Genomic DNA, 24,395 nt, shown 5'->3' on the forward strand with positions numbered 1-24,395 from the left:
TTAAGATCTCTATACTATATACTATATAGACAATTTCAAGCAAAGTATAAGGAGCCTACATAATCGATTTAAGCATCAATATCATTAGCTAGGTATATTTACATACAACATTTCCATGATAGATAAGTTAGGCAGCTACATACTGATTCTCCCATCCAGTCTAATCTGTATGGAAAGTAGATGTGAACTAGATGCCTTCATGGCAAAATTATTTCTGCAGTTCCACAGTTTTTGAACTTGAACTTAAAGCTTCAGAGTAGTGTCCGCTGCTCTGGCAGCTCCATCTTTGACTTTCTGAGCAAGAAATTCATCACAATCAGCTCCTTTGACAGTGAACTCCATCAAGAGATCCTCAAAGAGCTTCCTTAGCGAACTCTTGAATGCTGATGAGCAACTCTTATCACCCTCATCAACATCCTGCACCCCATTTCCGACAACACATCCAACCTGTGCTCCATCCATGTAAGCTCTGCATGCAACAAGGATTGCGTGTCCATACTTGCGAAAATGTCCTGCAACGAAGTCCTCAAAATTCTGCAACCACAAACATGGTAACTGCCAGAGTTACAGAATTCATGTGAAGAATCTTGCATGCTCACAAGATGCCAAAAGATAGGTTTTTCCAAAATTCCAAGACAATTTGAAGATTCCACAAGTCTTATATTGAATAACTGACATAACAGATGATGAAGCACTGTCCATACCCTTGGTGGCCTCCGTAGCGTATACAGCATTGTCTTGCAGGATAAAAGGAAAATATCTTCATTGTAAGCCAGGGATTTCTTCTCTCCATAGGGTGTATTAGCTGTCTGAGCAAACCCTGGCTCATTGAAGTAAGGCTTTGAATTCAGAACTAAAGCCTGGATAGAGACAAGGACCTGCAGCATGGTTGACTTTGATGGATTCCACTTCTCACATCCACTGCCGCTCCAGGTGTTCAGAAGGCTGAGACAAACCTTCCCACATGCATACAAGTTTGGATTGAGTCGAAGACCACCAGAGTGGTAATGTACCATCTGCATGTTAAGGAAAATTTTCAGTTTTCAGATGATAAAGTGAATAAATAAATTAGTGTTGTTTTTGATACAAATTTCAAAAAAAAAAAAATCACAGAACTTTAACATACCGGAGGATCGTGGGGATAGCTGGGAGGAAAGTAGAAGTCAAAGAAGAATAAGCCATCATGATAAGGAGTTCCACCTGGTCCTATGATAACAGCCCTAAAAATGTCCATCCTATCTTCATAAATTCTAACATAAATCGCCTCTGATCAAGTCAACAACCCCAAAAATGAAAATAGTGCAACAGGTTTAAAAAGTAAACAAGATCAAAAGAATTTCTAACCCGAGTTTCATAATATCTCTCGTAGAAAAAAAGAATGTACTATGTCATATAACAATGTAGTAAACATTATGGAATTCCCCATGGTGACATATAGCAATGATGGTGCAAATAATTCTGCCACAGTGAGTTATTTTACAGAACAAAGAAAGCCTTAAAGATGGTAACAACAAAAAGTATTTGCATAAACTTCCTCATATATGTACCTTTAAGCATGCAACCACGGGGTTAAATATCTGTCAGGCCTAAAACTTCAGTCTAGCATCTTCAGGCATAAAAATAACTTAGAAATTAATGGTGATCATGATTTTTAATGTCATTATATGCTAAAGGACAAGTAAATTTGGATTAAAAATTTTTAAGATATGGTAAATTATTTTATATTAGTCAAACAATGAAAAATATAAATCTCATGCACATTCAGTTCTGGTAATTGGTTTCGATATAATGCTAACCAAAAGCTGTCAAAATGATCATTTGATATTTTGTGCTCAAGTTTAGCTTTTCTAGCCCCTCTGAGATTATGACAACACCACCTCTCTAAAATATTTTACCCCTCTTGCCACACCCTACACTTTGATTTGCATCCGCTTTTTCTTTCCTATTTATATAAGAAAAGAGAAGGCTGATTTCTTATCATGAATCACAAGATATGCTCCCTTCCAACCCTATCACATGCAAAATCATCCAGACTAACCTAGAAAACCTACAAAACATTGATAATTTAATAGTAGAAGCACTATCAAAAAAACAATATGTCTAGTGGAAAAAAGAAATGCCAATTCATTTTTAGAAAAAATGGTTCTAGGATAATACATCTGGATCCAGATTGCCATATTATAAATTTGAGAGCAAAGCCTAGATAAAACACCTCAAGTATGATAGCATTCAGAATTTGTGCAACAGACAAGACACACACTCACCCGGTAAATCTTTCTCAAGGACCTTCCACTCATTCTGAATCCTTTTTGACCAATCCTTTGCTGGCTGTCATGAAAAAGCAATTGGGCAATGCTATCAAACTAAGTGAAATTTAAACGAAAATATAACAATCTAAGTAAAATTTAAACTAAAAAATAACGAAGAAACAAGAGATATTCGTTTGCTCACCTTCTTTACTGTTGGAATATGTTTGAGAAGCTCTGGTCTGCTAAAATAATGATCAGAATGATCTTGAACAGTATCAAATTGTTTAAATGATTTATATTTCACATCAATCTCATCTTCAATCACTATCTTCTGCTTGCTCGCTCTTGGCCTTTCAGATGCAGGCTTCTCTAACCAAGGTACGGTTGCCTCCACCCCAGGAGGCAGGTCCATTTCATCAAATTTAGCAGCCAAACTAAAGTTGCAATCATTATCAATTAACTCTGTCTCATATGCATATCCTTCATAATCATCTTCATCATAATCACAGTCATCATAATCATAGTCATCAGCAAAGGTGTAATCCAGTAAGCTAGGCTCAGAACTTTTGAAGGCTCCTAGCAGAGCATCATTCATGGAGTCATGATTTGAGGTTGAACCCACAGGATCATTGGACAAAGCTTCCTAAAATTACAGGAAAACAGTAATGTCACTTTTTCAGGAAACTTCATAATATTCGTAGCAAAAGCTACACTTTGCTTATTCTGAACAAGAGATTTTCCATGAGCATTAAGAACTGATAGCACCTTTACATGCTTTTGCCAATCTTTATGGTATCCCATAGGTTGCTTGTTCTTGTAATCTGATGTGTTTTCACCAATGATCACAACTCCATCAGGATCATCATCTCCATCTATCTCAATCACATCATGAGGAACAACCTAAATGCAGAAATAACTAAAAGTTCAGCAAGCAAGTAATTTATTGCCTAGAAGTCCGGTCATCAATATTATTTAATACACAAAGGCAGGCAAAAACAAAAAAGGAAGAAATCCTTGAATATTAGTATTGAACAACATTTGGTCATTGTATCTCATGCTTCACAGAATAAATCATCAAAGACAGATCTCAGTAACATGATACTATATGGAATATTCAAATTCTAGCCAAGGACTCTCTATTTTAAAATAATAAAACCAGCTACAATGGCTAACCGTAATATTCATGAAAATGGAAGAAAGGAGGGAAAAATTCAATAAAGGATAAAAGAAACATCCAGAGTTTTACTGCAACACATAGCAAATGGTAAGCATTAATTCGAGGATATCAATGATTTTTATTCATGCCAAAACACAATTGAATTGAAACTCGGAATAGAAGGAAACAAATTTCTATGACCTGCAATAGAGCCCAAGGAAGCAAGGAAGCAAGAAAGCAAGCATGGACCCACACATGCACACAGATTATAATATGTTATATATACATATACATATGTGCATGCACGCATACGTGCACACGCACCCGCACATGAATGCATGCATCCCCGCATCATGCATGCATGCATGCACACATGCGTCCATGTTTTTGGAGGAAAAAAGACTAACCTTGGAGGCAAAAAGACTAATCACAATCTAACACACATACACAAACACAAATGCATGCACGCATGCATGTATGTAAATTTCTAAAAAGAAAAAGACTAGTCACAACCAAATAAACATCCAAAAACTCCTAGAAACGCCTCAAGAACTCGAGATGAAAAAAAAAAAGTATGTTGCTTAAACTTAGCACCTCAATGTAAAACCACTAGTGCCATGAGTCAGCAAAATTAGTAGCAATGTATCTGATGTATGTGTGTATGCATGTGATAGATGTATGTATGCATGCGATGTATGTATGTGCATTACTATCTATCTGTCTAAAAAATAAACTAATGACAATCTACCAAGCACCCAAAAAACTGCTAGAAAAACCTTAAGCACTTGAGATAAAAAAATGCATTGCTTAAACTAGCATCTCAATGTAAGTCCACAAGTACCACATTTTGGCACATTCGTGAATAACAATGGTTTCATGGTCTTACAGGTATGAACTGCACACAGTTCTATATTCCAGCTGCCATCTAGCTGTTTTGTGCACATGTAGATAAAGTATATTAGTATGGGAGGACAGAGCATAAACAGTAAGGCCCTATCTGGTTGGTGAATAACCTGCAATAAACCTGACCAAGGCCCAGTTATTCAGCTTTATTCTGCCAACTCCAAACCATTCTTTTTGGCGCCAGAATATAATAGGCTAGAATAAAGCCTTTTGAGACTTCAAGAAAGCTAACAAGCACCTTCTAGGCTCTTATTCATGTTTAACTGAATCACCTTTGTACAGTCCTTTTAGAGGAGCGTTGGCTCAATAGTGTCACAGGTTTGGGAACATCAAAACAAACTCTTCACACATGAGGGAAAGGCTGCATACATCTGACCCTCCCCAAACCCTTTAGTAGCATGAGCCTCATACGCTAGGCCACCCTTTTTACCTTCCTATAGTCCTTTTGGTAGCTTCAAAAACCTATTATTCTGCGAGATCAATTTATCCCCTGCTACCATTCACATCTACGAACTCTTGCCCTTCTTTTGTTAGAAGGTAAAATGTTGTCCATGATCAGTTTGCAGGGTGTTCTGTTGTTGAAACTTAAAGGAGCTTGAGATAGTGCTTCATATACTATAATCTAGTTAGGAAGCCTTCTATGAGTGTTTGGTATCTTTTCGGAACTTCAAATTGGGGATTGTTGTTTGGGATCTTGATCTGATGTTAGATATCTTCTCCTCGCGTCCTTGTCTCACTCCCGATTCATCCTCCACCACTGTTCCTTAACTAGATATGCTAGAATAAATTAATTTCACATTATCAATGCTCCCACTTTGACTCATTTGAACTTAGAAATTATCCCTTTACATCTATTTGGCTATCCCAGTGCTCAAGACTTGGACATCCACACCTCGTTACCCTTTTTCATCTTGCCTCAATTTATGGCAGCCAACTGACACCTTGGCGCTGGTAGTGATTATCAACCAACTCAAAGTTGTTAGTGCTTGGAACTAAGTTTCTGGTTTATCATCATTAATGCAGATCGTAGTGGACGTGATGAATCAAATTAGTGTCATCAATGAATGGTGCCTGGGTGCCTAGGACTTGAGAGGCCAAACTATCTAGGAATTGGCTGCCTAGGCATTAATTCTTCAAAGACACACAGGACACACACTTTTCTTATTTTCTAGTTCCTTGTTTACATTATGTTCACTCTGGTGGCTGAAAGAAATTTATTGTAAATGAACTGCAAATGTTATCATTTCCCTCATCTGATATGCTCACTGACTCAAAACATAAAGCCTTCTCCCAAAAGTTAGAGCAAGGAGACCCTCCTCAGCCACACATACACCCATGCACCTTCACCAGAAAGCCCTCCAGTAGCTATACAACCATCGGGAGCCCTCTGATTGCTTAATAGCAATTGTCCAAATGCCAAAGGGCCAGAAAAGTTCTTTTTGTTTTTATTTTCATTTCGTTTTTTAATACTTCTGCTTTTTTCCATTTCTTCTCCTCGATCTTCCTCTTTTCTTCTCCTCTCCCTCTTGTTCTCCCTTTCTCTTTTGAAATACTTTACTTTTCCTCTTCATTTACATGTTCTCTCGTCATTTGAAAGTTCCTTCCCTTTTTTCTTCTCTTTTTTTCCTATTCTTCTCCCTTTTCTTCTCTTTCCATCTTCTTTACCCTGGTTGTCTATTTATTTTCCAACTTCTATTTATTTTCTTCTCCTCTTCCTATTCATTTTTACCGTAATGCAATTTTGGTATGGCATTATGGGATTGTGTTAAGCATGTGATTTATGAGCTTTTCTTTTGAGACTAATGCATTTTACATTTAACTTATACGTTTTAGATTTAACTTTTTACAATTTTCTTTTTCCATCAAATATCACTCTAATATTAAAGGGGATTGGTACATGATAAGATCATGCCTTAGCTTAATCTATGCTCCTAAATATAGCAATTTATTTAGTAATTTACATGTATGATTTGAAAAAAAATGAAGTTATTTACATTAACTTTGATTTTTTATGTACTTTGTGTGTTTTCAAAAATGGACTATCTAAGTCCCTAGGCAGTTTGCCTTGGTGCTTAGACAATGCCTAAGCAATTAAGGTCCCTATTGAGTAGGAACACTGAGCACCTTGATAACCCTGTCTCAGATATAAAGATCATCACTTCAACAGCATTAACACAAGTCCCAGAGTGTTGAGGTTTTTATCAACATCATGATCCAATTTTAACATAGTCAAATTGACCCAGTTCTGTCCCCTAGTAATCCAAATTTGCAATGCAAATTGGTCTTCTTGTTGTCAGTGCCGCTTCAACAACCCTACTTCAAATTCAGTAATCAACCCCCACATCCAACTAATCTGCAGTTGCTAAAAGTTAATTTCTCATTATCGGATATTACATCTTTAAAAATTTTATAGAGTCAAGGATGACCGGTGAGGTTTTCACAGTCCCATGGGTAAATGAACTATTTTTTAACAGAAAGGATCAAACATGATGAAGATATAGGTGAAGCTTATGGTTTCAAAGATTTTTCAAATATATATATATATATATATATATATATATAGGTATACTGGAGGCTCAAGGTTTATGGGTGAATTGTTTTGGATTTGATGTTTACTTAAATTTCCAAAAGCATCCAGTCTTAGGCAAAAGAAAAAAAAAGAGGAGAGAGAAGGATACAGAAGGAACAGTTCTCGAGAATTCAGATCTAGACTATTCTTTATTTTTAGCACCTAGATATGTACAAGATGTTAGATCTCCCGATTGGTCTTAAATTGGAGTTAAAATCCAACTGACCCAAACAATTGTCTAGGTTCACTACTTAACTGATAATGATCCAAGAATTAATTAATGCATAATATTTCCAGAAAAAAAATAATTTCTCCATTTTTTTGTTTGATGGCAATATGAAAAGGAAGGGATCCACGAATGTGGAATTAAACATGGCATGTGTTATCCGGATGAAAAACAAATGCCATATGATATTATCTTTATTATCTGCATCTTTACTACATCTGCACATTAATGTAGTCATTGCACCTATGCATCAAAGATAATTCTGGAAAACAGTGTTATGATTCCACCACTCAATCAGAAAGGGCAATGCAAATGATAATTTTCAAGAATCTTAATAGGAAGTATTCAATGTAATGCTAATATTTTTATTTTTGACTGAATTGAAAGAATATCAATCTGTTAATATGGGATTCAAAACCTATGATTAAATTTTCATCTTTTAAAAATAAAGAAACTCAGAACAGTCCATCAAGATTATAGTAATAGTAATACGAAATAAAAATATCTTAAGTTATTGAATTCAACGTGACAATAATGTTTAGAACTTTAAATTCATCTAGAAACTTCCCACCTAATAGTTAGAATCATGTATGAACAGATTCTCTGATCTCCAAATAGTAAATAAAAACATAAACATCCATTGCTCCTTTTTCTACAACTTTTTCCTCGTTTTGCTATTCTTCAAAGTGAAAACCACTTGAACCTTTTATTAAACTCAACCATTGTGCCAGATTCTAAACAATCAAAATTGGAATTTCGATCTTGTATATGCAAAGAAATACCAAATCGGGCCAATCAAGTACTTAAAAAAGTAAAATAAAATAAAATAAAAATTTATCGAAAAAAGAAATATTTCTTACATTAAGCAAACTAGTTTCTTGTTCCAGTCTCGACCTACATACGAAGAAAATTACAAATCCAGACCTAAAAGGGTGACTTATCACCAGAAAAATCCACAGTAAGCACATCAATATCGGAAATTTTTCAATTCCATCAACGGATTTCGTTGCGATCCTTCAATCAAGTCGAAATCGAAGACCGATCAAACGCAAAAAATTGGGAATTCCAGAAAAGACGAGAAAGAGCTAAAAATAAGAGGTGCTGTCACACCTGACCCCGCTTCCGCTTCTGATGGCTGGAATTCCAGGCCGAGGACGAGGAAACCTCCATGACATCCGGATCCTGGTATGACGCCCCCGCGGGGAAAAGGCGAAGCCTGGAACAAAAGGGTAAGCCTCAAAGATACGGAGAGGAACGGAGGCGGAGGGCATGGTACCAAGATCGCTTACTTGGAATTGTGGGTGGCGTAATTGGCGGCCGGCGGCGGCTCCATGGAGCCGACCAGGAACAACCAATGCCGACGATCGGTGGGATTCCGATCGGATCGGCGCCGGGGTCCGCTCCGGCGGCGGCAGCTAGGGTTTCGAAGCAATCGCTCCGATGGCGAGAGAGAAAAGGGAGAAGGGAAGGGAGAGGAAGCGACAATTGGGGGAGAGATTGATCGCAGATGGGGAGGAGAGGGTGGAGAGGGAAAAAAGAGAGTCTGGGTCTTCCGATTTTCAAAGGACCTAACTTTTATTGTTTTATTGTTCTCTTATTATATTTTTTTATAAGGGTTGATATGTTCGCCCCTGTTTTCATAAACTCCGCCGCTACCAGTGTTCGAACTCGAAAAGGGGTCGTCCCGTTTCATCATAGCTAATGTCCGATGACCAGCCTAATTGGTATGGACTATGGTGTGAACGGTGATCCCACTCCGTCCAGCTTGCGACGCATGATGACTGTGATCCCGGCAATCAGTTGAGAGGAAGAAGCAGTTGATGGATGGTCATGATTCGATTAAGTAGTGCATTATAGTTTATATTAAACACTTGAAATTAATTCAAATAGTACTTGGCGATAACTATGACACCCCCCCCTTGAGGACTCTGTGAAGGATGGGTCATACATGATTATCAGCTAAATAAATTAGGGTTCCTAACAAAAATCTCATTTCGCAAATGTAATGAGTTGGCTTATTTTGGCAAGTGTAATGAGTGGGTTCATTTAACCAAAAAAAAAAAAAAAAAATCTACCTGCAGACCTTTTTTTAATGTAAGAGTGGATATGAATGAGATGCAAGAGCTCAATGTTTGCACCAAACATATGAATCGTCCAAGATTTTATCTTGAATGTTATCGGTTGCGGATAATTACCGTAAGATTCTATGCTGCATGTCACCATTTGGGTGCACCCAAATTACCGCATAAAGTTGCTTAATAGCCATGTATAAATATAATGACACTCTTTAGGGAATGTTAAAGACCGCTTTAGATGCATGTATAGATTATAATATTTTGTGATTGTTTTTGTGTTTTTTTTTAAATTATAAATTATGAATTGTAGATGCTAAGTCTATCATATTATTTCCTATATGTCCTTCACTCATGAAATTGAGGATTTTACCATAATAATTAAAATAAAATAAAATAAAATGCCCTATACCCCAAATGGTAATGAAGATAGGAGCTGAATACGAATCTATGGTACAATCACCAAGTGATTTGTAAGAAAGTTGCAGCTTTTCTCTTTTTTTTCTTTTTTGAAGAAGGAAAAGTAGATTGTTAGATTCTAATTTTCGAGTCAAGATTATTCTCTCTCTTTATCATCCTATATTATTCCCATTTTAAACCATTTACTTTAAAAACCAAGCATTTTTCAAAAATTGCCAACTTTTAAAATTTAAAAACTTAAATTCAGTAAAAGGATAGAATTATTGATTTGAATATTTATTTCTATATGCATAATAAGTTTGAAATTAAAGACTTCAGATATAGTCTAAGAGTAATATCTTCATTTCCTTAAATATATGTCAACATTTAATTGAAGGTTAGACTGTATGGATTCTAAAGCCATGGATCGATATCAATGTTGTTTATATTATTGTTTCATTATCATAAATCTCAACCATCATATGGTAAGAAAAAAAGGAACAGCTGCAGTATAAAAAATATGGTAACGATTGAGATTTTGAAAAAGAGATATATCAGGATATTGAGATGGAGCAAGCTTAGAAATATAATTCGTAAGTAGATAAATTTAATTAAACAATCAATAGTAAAGAAGTATATTGGGAAACACCATAATAGATATATTCTCTATCTTCTAACATTAATTCTAATATAGTAGCATAAAAAATTGACTGAAAGATCTCATTGTTATAAATTCACTAAAGTTAAACTTTAGTAAAACTTAATTGAGTGTCAACTGCATGATTGCCAATGATGTAGAAATTACCAAGATTACAATATTTTAATTATAACAGTGGATTATCAGATCCGGATAGAAGATGAGGCCCGAAGCTATCACCTTATCCATGTAGGTCAAGTATTTGGTGACTGTATCCATGTATCCATCAAGCCATTTTGTTAATCCATGAAGTGATCTTTTCAAATATAGATAACCAATGCCAATACTATTTTCCAAGCCACATCCTGCATCACATCATATATGTCAATCCTTGTATTGTTTTACAGGCAGCTAAATATTTTTTTGGTAAAAACTTAATTAACAGCTTTTTTTTTTTTTTGCAAGCTCGTGGAAGAGACATTCTAGCCCTGATGCGAGGCCAGCTACACTAAGGAATAAAGGTTGCAAAAAAGGTCATTTATGCATCCAACCAAGACTTCCAACGCTTAGGTCAAGATCTGCCCTTTGTTTAAGCCAGATATTGGACCTTTCAGCCTTCGTCCACTTTGGTCTCTAGTGCACTAAGAAGGAGGGTGATGAAGTCTTGAACTATTGAGGTGCTATATCAGGAACTAAGGACAGTAAAATTTACTTTATTCTATTGCATATCTGATGCAGCTCGATCCTAATGAGGCAGGTTTTATTCAATCATAGTGGATCCATTATGGGTACGAATATAATAAAATTTTGTCTCCAATCCAATTCAGATATTCATGATTCTCCTTCTCTGAGGTAAAAAAATTAATTTTTATAGTTTTATCCATTGTGGGCACGATTCGTTGAACCCGCCTTGTCTCGTTATCTAACTTTACCGGAGGCACTTTCTCTTGGGTTAAAAAAAAAAAGTGCAACCGACATCATAAGTGGGTGGAAATATCAATACACTTGGTTGACATATTTGACGTCATCTAGTGGTTATTATTTTATCAATCCCCTTCTTTAAACTGATATTACCCCTTTGCCCCCTACAGCGATCGCTTCGTCCTACGAGTTAGATCCGCTGAAAAACGCCGAACAAGATGTACGTAAATGACGCAAATTGTAAGGCGGTCAAAGAACGCGTCAGTACACGCGTCAGTATACGATTAGTTATCAAGTCGCATGTTCTCCGGATGCAGCTGAGTCGCTTGCCTCGATCCTCACCTGGTGGTCGGGATTCGAGACGTTCGTTCGGCTTCCGCTTCACACTTCACAGCCACCAACTAGAGAGGCGGAGGAGTAATTATCGATCGTCTGATCCAGATCAAACAGCTAGATCGAAGGATACCCACTGTACTTCACTTTCGAGCAGCGCATTAGAAGTACTGAGTCCCAAGCGCAGCACACGTGGTCTTTAGCTTTCGTGCTAGCGTCAGCGTAACGCACTCGCTCCTGGCCGAACCTTTCTGACGTGCTAAGGTGTCGTTTATTTCACTTCTAGAAACCGAGCATTGACCATTCCATGCATGCTTTAATAATTGTGCACATTGAGGCCTGAATGATGAAGGATGAAGGACTCCGATGTGTTGTTTCGGTATAATTTAATCAGTCTTCTTACTGTTAACTTCTAGGTTCTCAAGAAAAAGAAAAAAAACACTATTGACTTCTAGGGTAGAAAACAAAGGGCAATGCTAAGCCAATAGGGTGATAGCACTTGTCCCCGATTTGCATTTCCTTCTATGATCACTCGCTGAGGTTTCAAACCTTGAAAGTTTCAATCACCCACAAGGAACGAAAATATGAGCTCTTCGTAGTTGGAATTCATGATACAACCCATAGGTTATTCATGGTGGAATTCACCAATTAATCCAGCATCAAAGACTGCAAAATTATTCATTTTCAAATAGCATGAAATGGGGTTTATCCCAATGGACGGGAACCGCTGCTTAGCAAGCAAAGATTTTGGATTCGAATCTTATCTTGAAACATTTGGAATTGGGAGAGTATGGCGCGGCAGATCTTTCTCTCACAGAGAAAAAAATCATTTTTAGATGATGTTTCCTTTTGTGCAGTGTTCCAAGCCCAATGAAATTTTCAATCAGGAAAAGAAAAGAACAAACTAAGCCCATACCGGTTGTTCATCACTCCTGCTTACACCGAACGCGATTCCTGAATCGTGACAGATCTGCACTTCTATAGAGAGCTTAAATACGCTCAATTCCCTGTCCAAGAACAAGCTTGTAGCTACAAATGCTTCCGTTCTCCTTGAGACACTGCATCTGGTCATATCTTTTCAGCAAGATCAACTCACGAAGTTCCAGCTACATATACTAGAAGGCTATCTGTCAGTGACACTGCTTCCTGCACAACTAAGTATGCTTAATTACCTCAGACAATATAAACTTCGGGGTGCTGCTTGTACTGGACCTTGGACTGACGAATGCATTGTAGGATAACATAAAGAGAGAGAGAGATCTATTATGTACTGGAAACACGAGCAGCAAAATAATCAAATAGCAACTGAAACTAATAACTTAGTGCTGGAGATGTCACCTAAACCCTAAGAGAAAATACTTTAAAGCCTAACCGAAGTTGGTATATACAAGGAAAACATTGCATACATATCATTCTAGAAATAAATTCAATTCAGACCAACACACACAGCTCCTACTTGCAGATACAAACTGGCAATCAAAGTATCACACTGGATTTAGAATTCAGTCTACTGATACAAATCAATATACACAAGTGTAGGAGCTATACTGACAAATATTACTTTGATGTCTCCTCAGCAACACAGAAGCAGTCATAGTTAAGTACACACAATAGTTTTCAAACCTCTTTAGACATACCCAAATCAGTTCAAGTCCTAATCTGTACCAGGATATTCATTAACTTTGGTCAAGAAACTGACTGCAATCAATCCCCCTTTCTGTAAAGGCTGCTATAAGCTTTGGGAAAATTTTTGCAAGCATGATCTTGAAACCATAGGAACAGCTCTCCAGACCTTGGTCTAACACCTTTGCACATTTGTAAGCATGTCCAACCGGGGCACCGCCCAAATAAGCTTTGCAGGCAACAAGAATATCATGTGACCTACGAGTAAAATGCTCCTCCACAAGTGCCTCAAAATGCTGCAGTGAGTGTAAACAAACAAGTCAGCTGGGCTCTAGGAGCTGCTGAAGCTTACAAACTAGTTTAATGGACACTGGAAGAAGCAATCATATCTTCTAACAGATTCATTTCACTTTAAAATACTACACATCAGAGATGCGAGGCTACCTTAGGTGGGTTCTGCAAGAGGTATAACATCGACTTGCATGACAGTATAAAAGCATTCTCATTATATGTGATGGAGTTCTTCTCACCCTCAGCTCTACCAATCTGTTTGTCATATCCAGCCTCATTGAAATATGGTTTCTCATTGAGAACAAGGGCCTGAATAGATAGCAGTACTTGAAGAATGGTGGAGCTTTCAGGATTCCAGACTTCAGTGCCAGTGCCCGTCCATGTCTTGAGAAGGCTTAGACAGACCTTTCCCGACTCATATAAGTTTGGGTTCAATCGAAGCCCGCTAGATTTGTAGTGAACCAGCTGCAGAAAGATTAAGCAGGTTCCCTTTAATAAAGTGCTTTCTCTAATATTCAGGTCCAGTGCAGTATATTTATGTAGGCTTTCTGATTAGTTTGTCATAATATAGGAAACAACTGAAACTACCATATATTTAAGAATTCTAAGCAACAAAGACTGCATTTGAAGCATCATACATTGACTCATGACACCAAAACTTGGGCATTGCCTTATAAAGCAACAAACCAATTCAGATCTCTAACCGACCTGTTGTGCTTTAATTTGGGATATCAGTCCTCAGTACAATTGATAGTGAGGATTAAGAAATGAAGAAACTGAAATGAGTGAATGGAATACAGTTTCTCAAAGTCTTTGCTACTCAAGGGTCATCTTTTTTAAGCAGTTTGGTTGAGCTCAGTGGTAAGGTGTACTCCTGTTGACCTGTACGATGTTTGCTCATGGGAAAAACTGACAGGGTTTTGCACTAAAAGCCAGTTTAAACCAGTTCCGATTTGATTTGAGATGCACCGCATAAAGAAGGCCTTGATAGTTGCATAAATGCAATTTATGCAATCTTGGACTAAAGAAAAAAGAAAATAAAATAAGTAACCTGTAAACAAATAACTAGAAACAATTTCATCTTAATAATCTGTCATCTAAGTTAGTTCCTATGAAGTGAAAAACACTTTTATGCTAAAACATAGTAACCTTTTAATATTAATGCATATTGCTTCAGAGATTTAAAATATTTTGAGCATACATGCATTCAATTTGCACCAGGTATTCTTACAATTTTAAATTTCAGATATTATGGCTGCTTCCTTTCCATGACATTTTGTGTTTATTAATTTAAAATTGCAAAATATATAGATTTTAAAATCACTTGCGACAAACTCTATATTGGACAATATGCATTATTAAATTTTACAACGATAGTGGTTGGCTATAACCATCTCAAATAATCTCTCATGTTTTTTTTCCCCATAATTTTCCCTTTTTTCATCATATTCATATTTATTATTATTATTTTAAAAAAACGATAATAGCTATCAACATAATGTCATCAAAAACCATCTAGTGTGCTCACATCCATTTCATACATGCTGGTCTATTGCTAGTTCCAATTACATATCCTCACAGACCTCACTGACCAATATGACTAGCTAGGTATTTGAATCGCCTATTCACCTTGTCGCTGACACTATGAAAACCTCCAAAAAGTGGCATGCTTACATACATGTAGATTCCATGCATTGGACATTGCAAACATTACAAACTTCACACTTAAAAACCAAGAAAGAAACCTCACAAACATCTGGCAGTTTTATGCATTAAAGGCATGAAATATAGAAATCCATACACAGCACGCATCTCAGATAGGATAAGAATAGCTTTTTCATGAAATTACAATTACGCAATAGTTGAGTATGAAATTATCGCACCCACATAAATGATTTTTTATGTATCTTCCATGAAGCAATACCTCCCCACCCCCATCATCCCCCTCCCCCTCCCCCCCCCCCCCCCCCCCCCAAAAAAAAAAAAAAACCACAAAACCAAAATAAATAAATAAAAAGAAAAACCAAACCAACTAAAACAGAAGAAACTATAGAGTTGCGTAGCTATGATCAGGCATAAACCATGACTAACAAATAGCACACTTACAGGTGGTTCATGAGGATAATCAGGAGGAAAGAAAATATCGAAGAAGAAGAGACCATCATGGTAGGGAGTTCCAGGTGCTCCAACAATTGATGCCCTCAAGAGATCCATTCTTTCCTCATAAACTCTGACATAAACACTATCTGCCAAAGTGTAAAGTGCATGCCATTATCAGCTGAAACATTGCTATGCATTCCCATTTAATACAATGACTTGTATAAATTCATGTAGAACCAAATCTGCTTGTATCTACCTTTGCTTCATTGTAAAGAATGGTCAAAGAGGATCCTAATGTACATGTTAGATACCAATTTATAATGTCAACTGTTTCAAACGCATAGTTATAACATACAAAAAAACAAGCAGGATAGAACAAAACAAGCAAAGTTCTTTCCGTAATTAACCAAGTGGCGACTCTAGAAAGAGTAACCTAGTGTCCAATAAATAGAATTGATATTTTCTTGATTGCCTAAGAACTGTCATAAATATAATAAAAGCACCAATGGTAATATAATGAGGATAATGGAATGTATTTATGATAAAACCAAACATAGGAACTAAAACGGAGAATGAACCTGGTAGATCTTTCTTTAGGATGTTCCATTCTTGTTGAACTTTCTTCAACCAACCTCTTGTTACCTGGAAGAACAGGAGATAAAATATATGAAATTCGAATGCTAGTAGCAATATCTGAATTCAACAAACTTGCATCAATCTTTTACCTGGGATGATACCAAACTACTGCCAGTACTATTCACAAAATGATGATCTGAGTAGTCGTCAACAATATCAAATTGCTTGAAGTTTGTTGGTGTGCCATTGCCTGATAAAAATGTTGGTTCTTCACTCTGTTTAGCAGCTTTAGCTTCTTCTACTCGCTGCTTCAAATTTTCCATATCTAAATCATGTAGATCTAATTTAAGTTCTTCTCTCTTCAGAATCTGGTACTTGGACACTCCTTTCTTCTGGAAGGTAAAACACATGAGGTTCAGATCTACAAGAAAGCATTCCTATTTTTACTAAAACCAGTCAAAGTAACCAGACTTAACCGAGCCAGACAGGGAAGTGGAACCACGAGAACCAAATAGACTTGCAGCAACATTTGTAAGGAATCCAAAAGCTGCTTGGGGAAACAAAAAGGCAGTACTTCTCCACACATTCTTCAAGCAATCTTCACTGGTATCATTTACAATATCCTAAAAAACATTTTCAAAGCAATTAAATTCGCTTTATCCAAGCAATATGCAATGTGTGCATTTACAGAATACAAATGCATTGAATAACTATGTTTGTAATGAGATTTGGAAAAGGGATTTGTTTGAGACCTAACCTTTTCTTTCTTATGCAATAATTGTTTCTCTTGCTCAGCTATTTCTTTGCTAACAGTTGCAGGAATAGATTCCTCAATAGATGATGGTGTGGAAGCAGAATCAAGAAGTCTATCTAATCCAATTATTTCAAAAGGCTGAACCTGCAGTAATCAGAAAGAGAAAGTAAGGTGCTAATCTTACTGGGCAGGAGGTCCTTCAGGTATATGGACATGACACAGTAATAAAAGCAGAATAGTTAACAAAGAGGCACAGACTGCATTGTGGCTGTGTCTTAAGAGTTAAGACTCTGTGGACTAATTGCTGTCTAAGTAACTCCTAAGAGCAATACAAGTAGAAAGAGCAATGCCACAACCTAATTCTACATATGATGAACTTACAGAAGATAAATATATTCCTCTAATAGAAAGTGAAGAGAGTCAAAAGAAATTACACCAAAAGAAGAGTTATGTTGTTTGGCTAGATTATCTACATCCAAGGGGGCAGCAAGATATCATTCTTCAAAATGCTGCAGAAAGGAGCATGGGTTTTTCAGACGAAAGGACACCATCCTTCTTTAACACAAATTTTATCTTGTACACACAACCCACTATGTTCCACTTTTTACAGGTAACCAGTAAAGAACCAAAAATCACCACGCTGGCATTTGGCAAGAAACTATTAGGCATAGCTCAAAGCAACCTTATACCTTAGAGACTGGATTTGCAACAGCCACACAATCCTGGATTCCATATAAATCTTAGATCTGCTGATGCAACTTTACCACATCCTTCCCCATCCCAGGCATCATCAATGTGCCATATAGACCAAAACTTGAAGACATTTCAGCATATAACTTCAATATCATCCACCTTGGCTCAGATTCAAGAAGGCCACTTTATGGAACAATTTCATTTCCAATTTATTTTCTTTCTGATATTACCCCTTTCCTAGGATTATTGATTGCGTAGCCTTGCATAAGACATCAACCTGAGTTTGGTCTAACTTATTCTGTTTTACCTTAACTGTTAATCTGTAGAAATACATATTACCTCATGACAACCCCATGAATCACCACTGAAACAGAAGTGCTTCCCTTAAACGTGCAAGAATGGACAGTTTTTGCCTTTATCCCCACCTCAGAATCCTTGGTTCTCTAACAGATACTATTTTGCTCATCCAAACCTTCTAGCAAATCCTTTTTTTCTTCAGCTGCAGAACATTCTTGACCTTGATATTCTTAAAACTTCATAAAAAATCTCCAATGACTTTGCAGGCCAGATCATCAACCATTAAACCATACCATCTTTTTATTGATTGTAGATCTTGAACTACTTATCTGTACATATAATACAAGCACCTTGATACTTAAATACAGCAAACATCTTACATTCATACTTTCTGCAACCCCTTGTGGTCCAAAACTTCTTTTTCTTAGCCAAGTCTTAAATACATGTGTATATGACACTCATAATTGCGGGTAGCATCTCATCTTAGATTTTAGATTTATTTTTTACCTTTAACTAATAGTTTTCCATTCTCCACACAAGAAATCTGCCCTAATTACATGCAAGCCCCTTCAAGCAAAATTTATCTTCAGTGTGGTTAGGTTTTCACCTTGACCCTCAGAATAATAGAGTTTCCAGACGAACCTCCTCCTGTTTGCTACAAGATGGTTGTCACAAAATGTTTACAAAATGATGAAACAAATGTGAGAAACAAATATAGTATATGTATGGATGTATCTATCTTTGACTTCTACTTTAATTTCTGCACCTAAAAAATAACTTATTAATTTGTTGGAAAAATGTTTATGATAATGCATTAGATTCATCTTCTAATCATGAAAATCCCGTAAGAGTGTTGCTTCAGATAAAGTTGTGCTATTCCTTAATATGTAGTAACTCTGACTTCGCCAAACATTGAAGGTAAATTTTACATTAAGGTTACTATACATAACCTTAGTAACAAAGCACAAACAAATGGTACTTTTTAACTTTAAAATTTAAATGCATTTCTCCCAATTATCATTTAATCTACCAAAAAAAAAAACCTTTCTATTATAGAAGAAACAAGCCTAGCACTAAAACAATAAAAAAATCCTCATTTTTTTCTGCACAACAAAAGCAAAGGCATGGAGCAAAAAGTGAAAAAGAAACAGCAACTAAAATTGTTTCTGACAAGTAGCTGCCACGCCTCTAAGTGGGACGAGTGGTGCTCACAGAATGCTCTGATTCATCACAGCTTGCAAAAAGAAACAGAAGTTCCAATCAACTCAAGGCGGTTGAAGGCTGTCTAAAGTAAGAACCTTAGAACTTCTTAAGAATTTTGGTGCTCACAGAACACAAAATGAAAAGACCAGAACTGGGATACCCGCTTGAACCAACTGGAAGTGCACTTAGAATACCAATGATAAAGACAATAACTCACATATTTCTCTTCACCAGAATGAGGTATAATAGTAAAAGAGATTGGATAAAAAGCATCTAATTATGTCTTAATCTTCTTCACCTAGCATTCCAGGCTTCCAGCAGAGCACTGATTAGAAATCTAAAGCAGGAATCGGGATGGAAACGGAAACATGCACTGCAGAAATAAGGAAACAACTTTCTAAAAAAGCTACCGAAGCAGAACTGCAATTCTTACAAATAAGCTGCTAGAAATCGTTTAAGTGTTTGAATCTTCATAATGCAAGATATGGAAGCTGGAAAAAGCTATAGAAGAACAAGTTATCAAAGATAAGGCTCACAAAGTCCAAAGGAAACAAGAGTTTGTTAAGGGCAGCTTCTAGGAGAGAGATTTCAGGAATCAAGGTTTTCTCTGACCTGCACTTTATAAGACCATCAAGGATTATAACATGACATCAAGAAGAACATTAATAATCACCTGATAGTCACATTTTTGTTATGCTGTCCTCAACTAATATCTTTCACACCACTATGGTTTCTGGGCTAAGCATGACTGACCCAGAAAAGACAAGTAGTATGACATTTTTTTTGCTGTTTACTGGAAGAAAGTAAGAAAGTGGAAAAAGCGAACTCTACTTGCTTTATCACGAGAAAGAATGGAATGCATTCTTTTGGACAACATGAAAAAGTTAATGACACTCATATAGTGAACTAGGCAATTACTTCCATTCACATTCTTTCTCACCAAAGCTGGAGCATATGAGCAAGGTAGAGGCCCTATAGTATGTAAACCAATGTGACTATTCTCTTCATATAAGCTAAACTGACTCGACAGTTTCAGAAACTAACTCAGAGAGGAAAAGCAATAATGAAACCAATATGCAGACTAGGTATTTAAGTTACTTGACGTAACATCCAGGTTTTTGTTGAAGCTAATAGATTTCCTTGCTCAAGAAGAGATATGAATAATGGAGTACATTAGAATTTAAGAAGAGACAATCATTAGCAGTATTATGCTTACCTTAGATATAATACCGCTAGCCCATCTTACTTGAATACATTCATCCCTGTAACCTATGACATTGCCTATATATGATAAATAACCTTGAAAATCTTCGTCATGAGTTTCATCAATGTGCTTCTTTTGAAGAGCATCTTTTCCCAGAAGTGAATTGTTTAGTATTTGCTCATGTACAACATGCAATTGCCTCTGCCCAAAACTATGGACCTCAAGGTTATTTTCCATGTTCTCAAAATTTGGAACATGTCTAAACACAATGTCACAAATGGAATAGGAGATGTCAGGATTTTCAACCAGCTCATAAGCACTAACCATCTCCACACTAGATGCACCAGTAAAATCAACAGCCTGTTTAACCTCAGGGGCTATCCATTTCACATTCACAGTCCGTTCATGTGAATCCACACTTTTCACAATCCCCAGGCGTTGAAGCCTTGGTACATGCACATCCTCTAATGTGACCTTCTCCAACACAAACTGCTCTGGCCAAAAATCATGATCACCAAGATTATTCACTGGGAATAAGGATCGTGGGTCAACACCAACTGAGTAATTACCATTTTGCCACAGGACATCAACCTTGCTCTTGGTCTTTGCAATGACGTACATCTGCTTATAGTCTCGACCATTTATTCCCAATTCCTTCTGCATTTTGGTCAGGCTCTTTGGGGCAGCATTCAGAGGTGCTGACTTTTCAGCAGTCACCTGTGTATCATGGAAGTAATCAACTGAAACTGTACACCAATCACCAAGTTGCCAATTTGCATATGGAAAACAGGAGAGCAAAGTAAGGTTTCTCGGATCTTGGGAACGAGGAGGAGTTAATGAATGGATGCCCCAGCTGATCATGATGGAAGCAATCCAATTAACATGCACTAATCCTACTTCCACATGGGAAACAGTACCTTCATCTCGACTGACCTTCCATGAGCCACACGACCATCTCGCAGATTTGGAAATTGTTGGAGCGTTAACCCTTACACGCTGACCTGGATAGTATGGGTATGGTGCATCTTCCAGAAGGTTCATAGAAAGAGGTGTTAAAACTTCTGAGTCTCTCATCAATATTTCACACTTTGCCCCATCATTGAACAAAATTGTAACCAAATCAAATATTCTCTCCACCCTTCCCAGCCATGACCCATGAACTACATAGTCCCCAGGTGCAAAGGACCTGACTCTAAGAAGCTTCTTGCTGTTTACATCTTTTATCAGTTCACCAGAAATTGTCTCCAAATCTACAATCATATCAACATCCATAACCCGGCCTAATTGCCCTGAGGGATCTGTGGTGGAGCAGACAATGTCACCATGTACATAGCCTCTTTCCAATGCAAGAAAGTCATCAATTTTTCCAATGCTCTCATCCAGACTTGACAGGATGCTCTGAGCATGCCCACCATATGCAGATTCAGTGTCATATTGTTCCTCACTATCACTGGAATCTGTGTAGGCCTCACTCTCTGAGTCAACAACAAGCAGATCCATCTTTTAAATTCCTGTAACAAGTGATTAGATCTATTTCAGCATCTATAATATCACAGGTGCTAACATAGACAGCCAGTGTTCAACAAAACTAATTTATAACTAAGAAGGGACCGAATGTATAGCATGCTAGCTACAATTCTGCTATAAACACCAAGCCAATCTTTATATGTAGATAATCTTCCAAACAATGTATAAGGTGCCAGTAATTCCTATACCACAAATTAGTTAAACAAGTAAAAACGATGCTACCATAGGGGGAAATATCATAAAATATTCAAACCACTCTAAATTTACACAAAGAATATTCATATTTTATTAGAATTACAATAAGAACAAGAAAGACAGAAATGAAGTTTACTTACCTTTAAGTTTGATTATTTTCAGAAGTCAAATTGACATGTAGAGACAAATGGGCAGACACTTATTCAGCTCCCAAACTTTTATGTTCAAGCTTACTTCTCGGAGATGAACTGATGATATCACAATAACTAACTAGCCATACAGAACATCAACTGGTTTTTGTATCAGTAATATGCTGTGATGTTCGTGCCAAAGGAGAATTGCCCAGATAAAAGATGCAGGAGTTTGACCTGTATCTGATTCTGTTACTGCCAAAGGAGATTTGCCCTTGAGAGCAGATTTTAATTGCTATTTGCCAAAGGAGATTTGCCCTGCAAAATGAAATATTTGTTGCCAAAGGAGAATTGCCCGAAAAAAAGAAAAAACTTTTCACAAGTTTCTTCCCTGCCAGAGGAGATTTGCCCGACAAAGCAGAATATGCTGCATATACCGACCACAGATAATGTTCTTGAATAGCTAAGTTTGCTAATATCGGATGCTTTTACCGAAACTAGTATTTATCCTTGATAATCAATGCCAAAGGAGATTTGCCCTGCAAAGAAAAGTTTATCCCAGAAACCATTTCTGATGTGGCTGCCAAAGGAGATTTGCCCAACAGAGAGAAACCATTCCTCATGTGGCTTCATGTGTCAAAGATGGCTAGAAAGTGCAACTTAAATCACTCCACAGCCTGTGAGGTGAAGATGACACCGTCACCCAACCTGTCATCTACTACGTAACCTTTCCTTTGAAAGAGAATTCAGCATGCTTTCCACAATCTGTACATCATTTCAGAAAGCAAAACCATCAACTTAATTAACCGGCTTCATTTACATAACAAGGATATGCAAACAAGTCTAGGCAAAGCTTTTCTCAAAATAAAATATTTAATTGCAGATCTTTTCTTTGAATATAAAAGATCGATATCACAAAGCTTCAGTAATGTTTCTTTTATGTAAAAAGAAAATAAGTGATTCGGAAATGTGAAAAATAACAAGGCCATTTGATCAACAAGAACTATTAATATTTCAGCGTAATTTCACGTCAAAATCAATATCAGTTAAGGCAATTCAATCATGTAACTGAAAATAATTAAACCAATAGTCTTAAGTCTTAACAATGGAGAAAGAAACCATCTTTTAATAGTCACTAATCCAACATCAAACTGGAAGGTGACCTGAATCGCGTGAAACTAAGGGGGGGAAAAATCACGGATCCCAGAATCAAGTTTGTTGACAAAAGATACAAATTTTTCGTAGAAACATCCAATCTCCCTGTATCTAAATTCCCCAAAAAATAATTTTTAACCTACAAAACCAAGAAACAGCACAAAGAAAAGAAAATCAAAAGCCAAAACCACTCCCAGAAAAATGAATTCAAAGCTAATATCCAAGTAGAGGAGCCATACCACGATCCCCGAATCCACAACTGGAGCCAAAAACTACGATCCACCGGCTTCTCACCTCCTTCCTTCTGTTTCTTCTCAAGAAACAGTAGCCACAGCAGGCCTCGGCCACAGGAGACGAGAAGAGAGAGGAGAAGAGCAGACGCGGAGAGAGAGAGAGAGAGAGAGAGAGAGAGAGAGAGAGAGAGAGAGAGAGAAGGGGGGGGGGGGGGGGCTTTTACGTGAGAGGCCCGATCCCTCCCCCAGCCATACCCATCAGCCCATCACCGAAACCCCCAACCATCGCCGGGGGACACCGAGACTGGCAATCTCCTCCTCCTCTTCTCGCTCTCTCGATTCCCTCCCGAGCCTAGGTTTAGCTTCGCCTTCGATAACGTTGATCGCGGAGAGCGCAGTGGATATTTCAAACGGCATAGACCACGGAGAGCTTGCGTTTCGTTCTTCCTCACAGTGTGGTGAGAGTATTTTATTAGCAAATATTTTTGAGTGCGGTTTGCCTTTTGGGCGGTTAGTGCGCTACGTATCGTTCCCAGGGCTCCCGATATAATAAAATGTGGATTCACGCATGGGGCAATCAACTTGGCATTAGTTTCATCCTATGATATAATAAATTTTTTTATATATTTTTCACTCTTTTTAGTTTTATAAAATTTTTTATCATGGATTTAAAATAGCAATCATTCCTTTAAAATTATTGTCATTGATCTATGACAATATGCTACTTTGCAAACAATGGCATAATCAGGTAATCACTTAGTTCAATACTATTTTCATTATGCTTCACTATGGTGGAGTAGAATCAGGTGATGATAACATAACAGTATTCTCAGGTTCCCTATTGAATTGCAATATTGTTCAGAAGTAGCCATGGAGAAAGCTTGACAGTTGGTAGTGCGAAGAACAGCATAACTATAATTAGGTCAAGCAATGGCTTAATCTGGGAAG

The 24,395-nt window shown here is 37.1% G+C and overlaps 1 protein-coding gene across 1 annotated transcript; it reads right to left on the minus strand.

Annotated features, from left to right (window-relative positions):
* On the minus strand, positions 1 to 23,629 carry LOC103715581 (probable ubiquitin-conjugating enzyme E2 24). The gene is made up of 18 exons (XM_008803264.4): positions 23,454 to 23,629; positions 22,069 to 22,824; positions 20,219 to 21,717; positions 16,813 to 16,953; positions 16,532 to 16,678; positions 16,205 to 16,447; positions 16,058 to 16,121; positions 15,486 to 15,625; positions 13,533 to 13,844; positions 13,147 to 13,384; positions 8,393 to 8,696; positions 8,214 to 8,319; positions 3,015 to 3,149; positions 2,452 to 2,892; positions 2,265 to 2,328; positions 1,127 to 1,266; positions 705 to 1,016; positions 1 to 534 (listed from the first exon to the last, which is right to left on the minus strand). The coding sequence occupies exons 3-18, from the start codon at positions 21,704 to 21,706 to the stop codon at positions 244 to 246; spliced, it is 4,566 nt and encodes a 1,521-aa protein (XP_008801486.3). The 5' UTR covers positions 21,707 to 21,717; positions 22,069 to 22,824; positions 23,454 to 23,629; the 3' UTR covers positions 1 to 243.
* Between the last annotated feature and the right edge of the window lie 766 nt (positions 23,630 to 24,395).

This window comes from Phoenix dactylifera, chromosome 4 (assembly GCF_009389715.1).
Source record: "Phoenix dactylifera cultivar Barhee BC4 chromosome 4, palm_55x_up_171113_PBpolish2nd_filt_p, whole genome shotgun sequence".
Classification (NCBI taxonomy): Eukaryota; Viridiplantae; Streptophyta; class Magnoliopsida; order Arecales; family Arecaceae; genus Phoenix; species Phoenix dactylifera.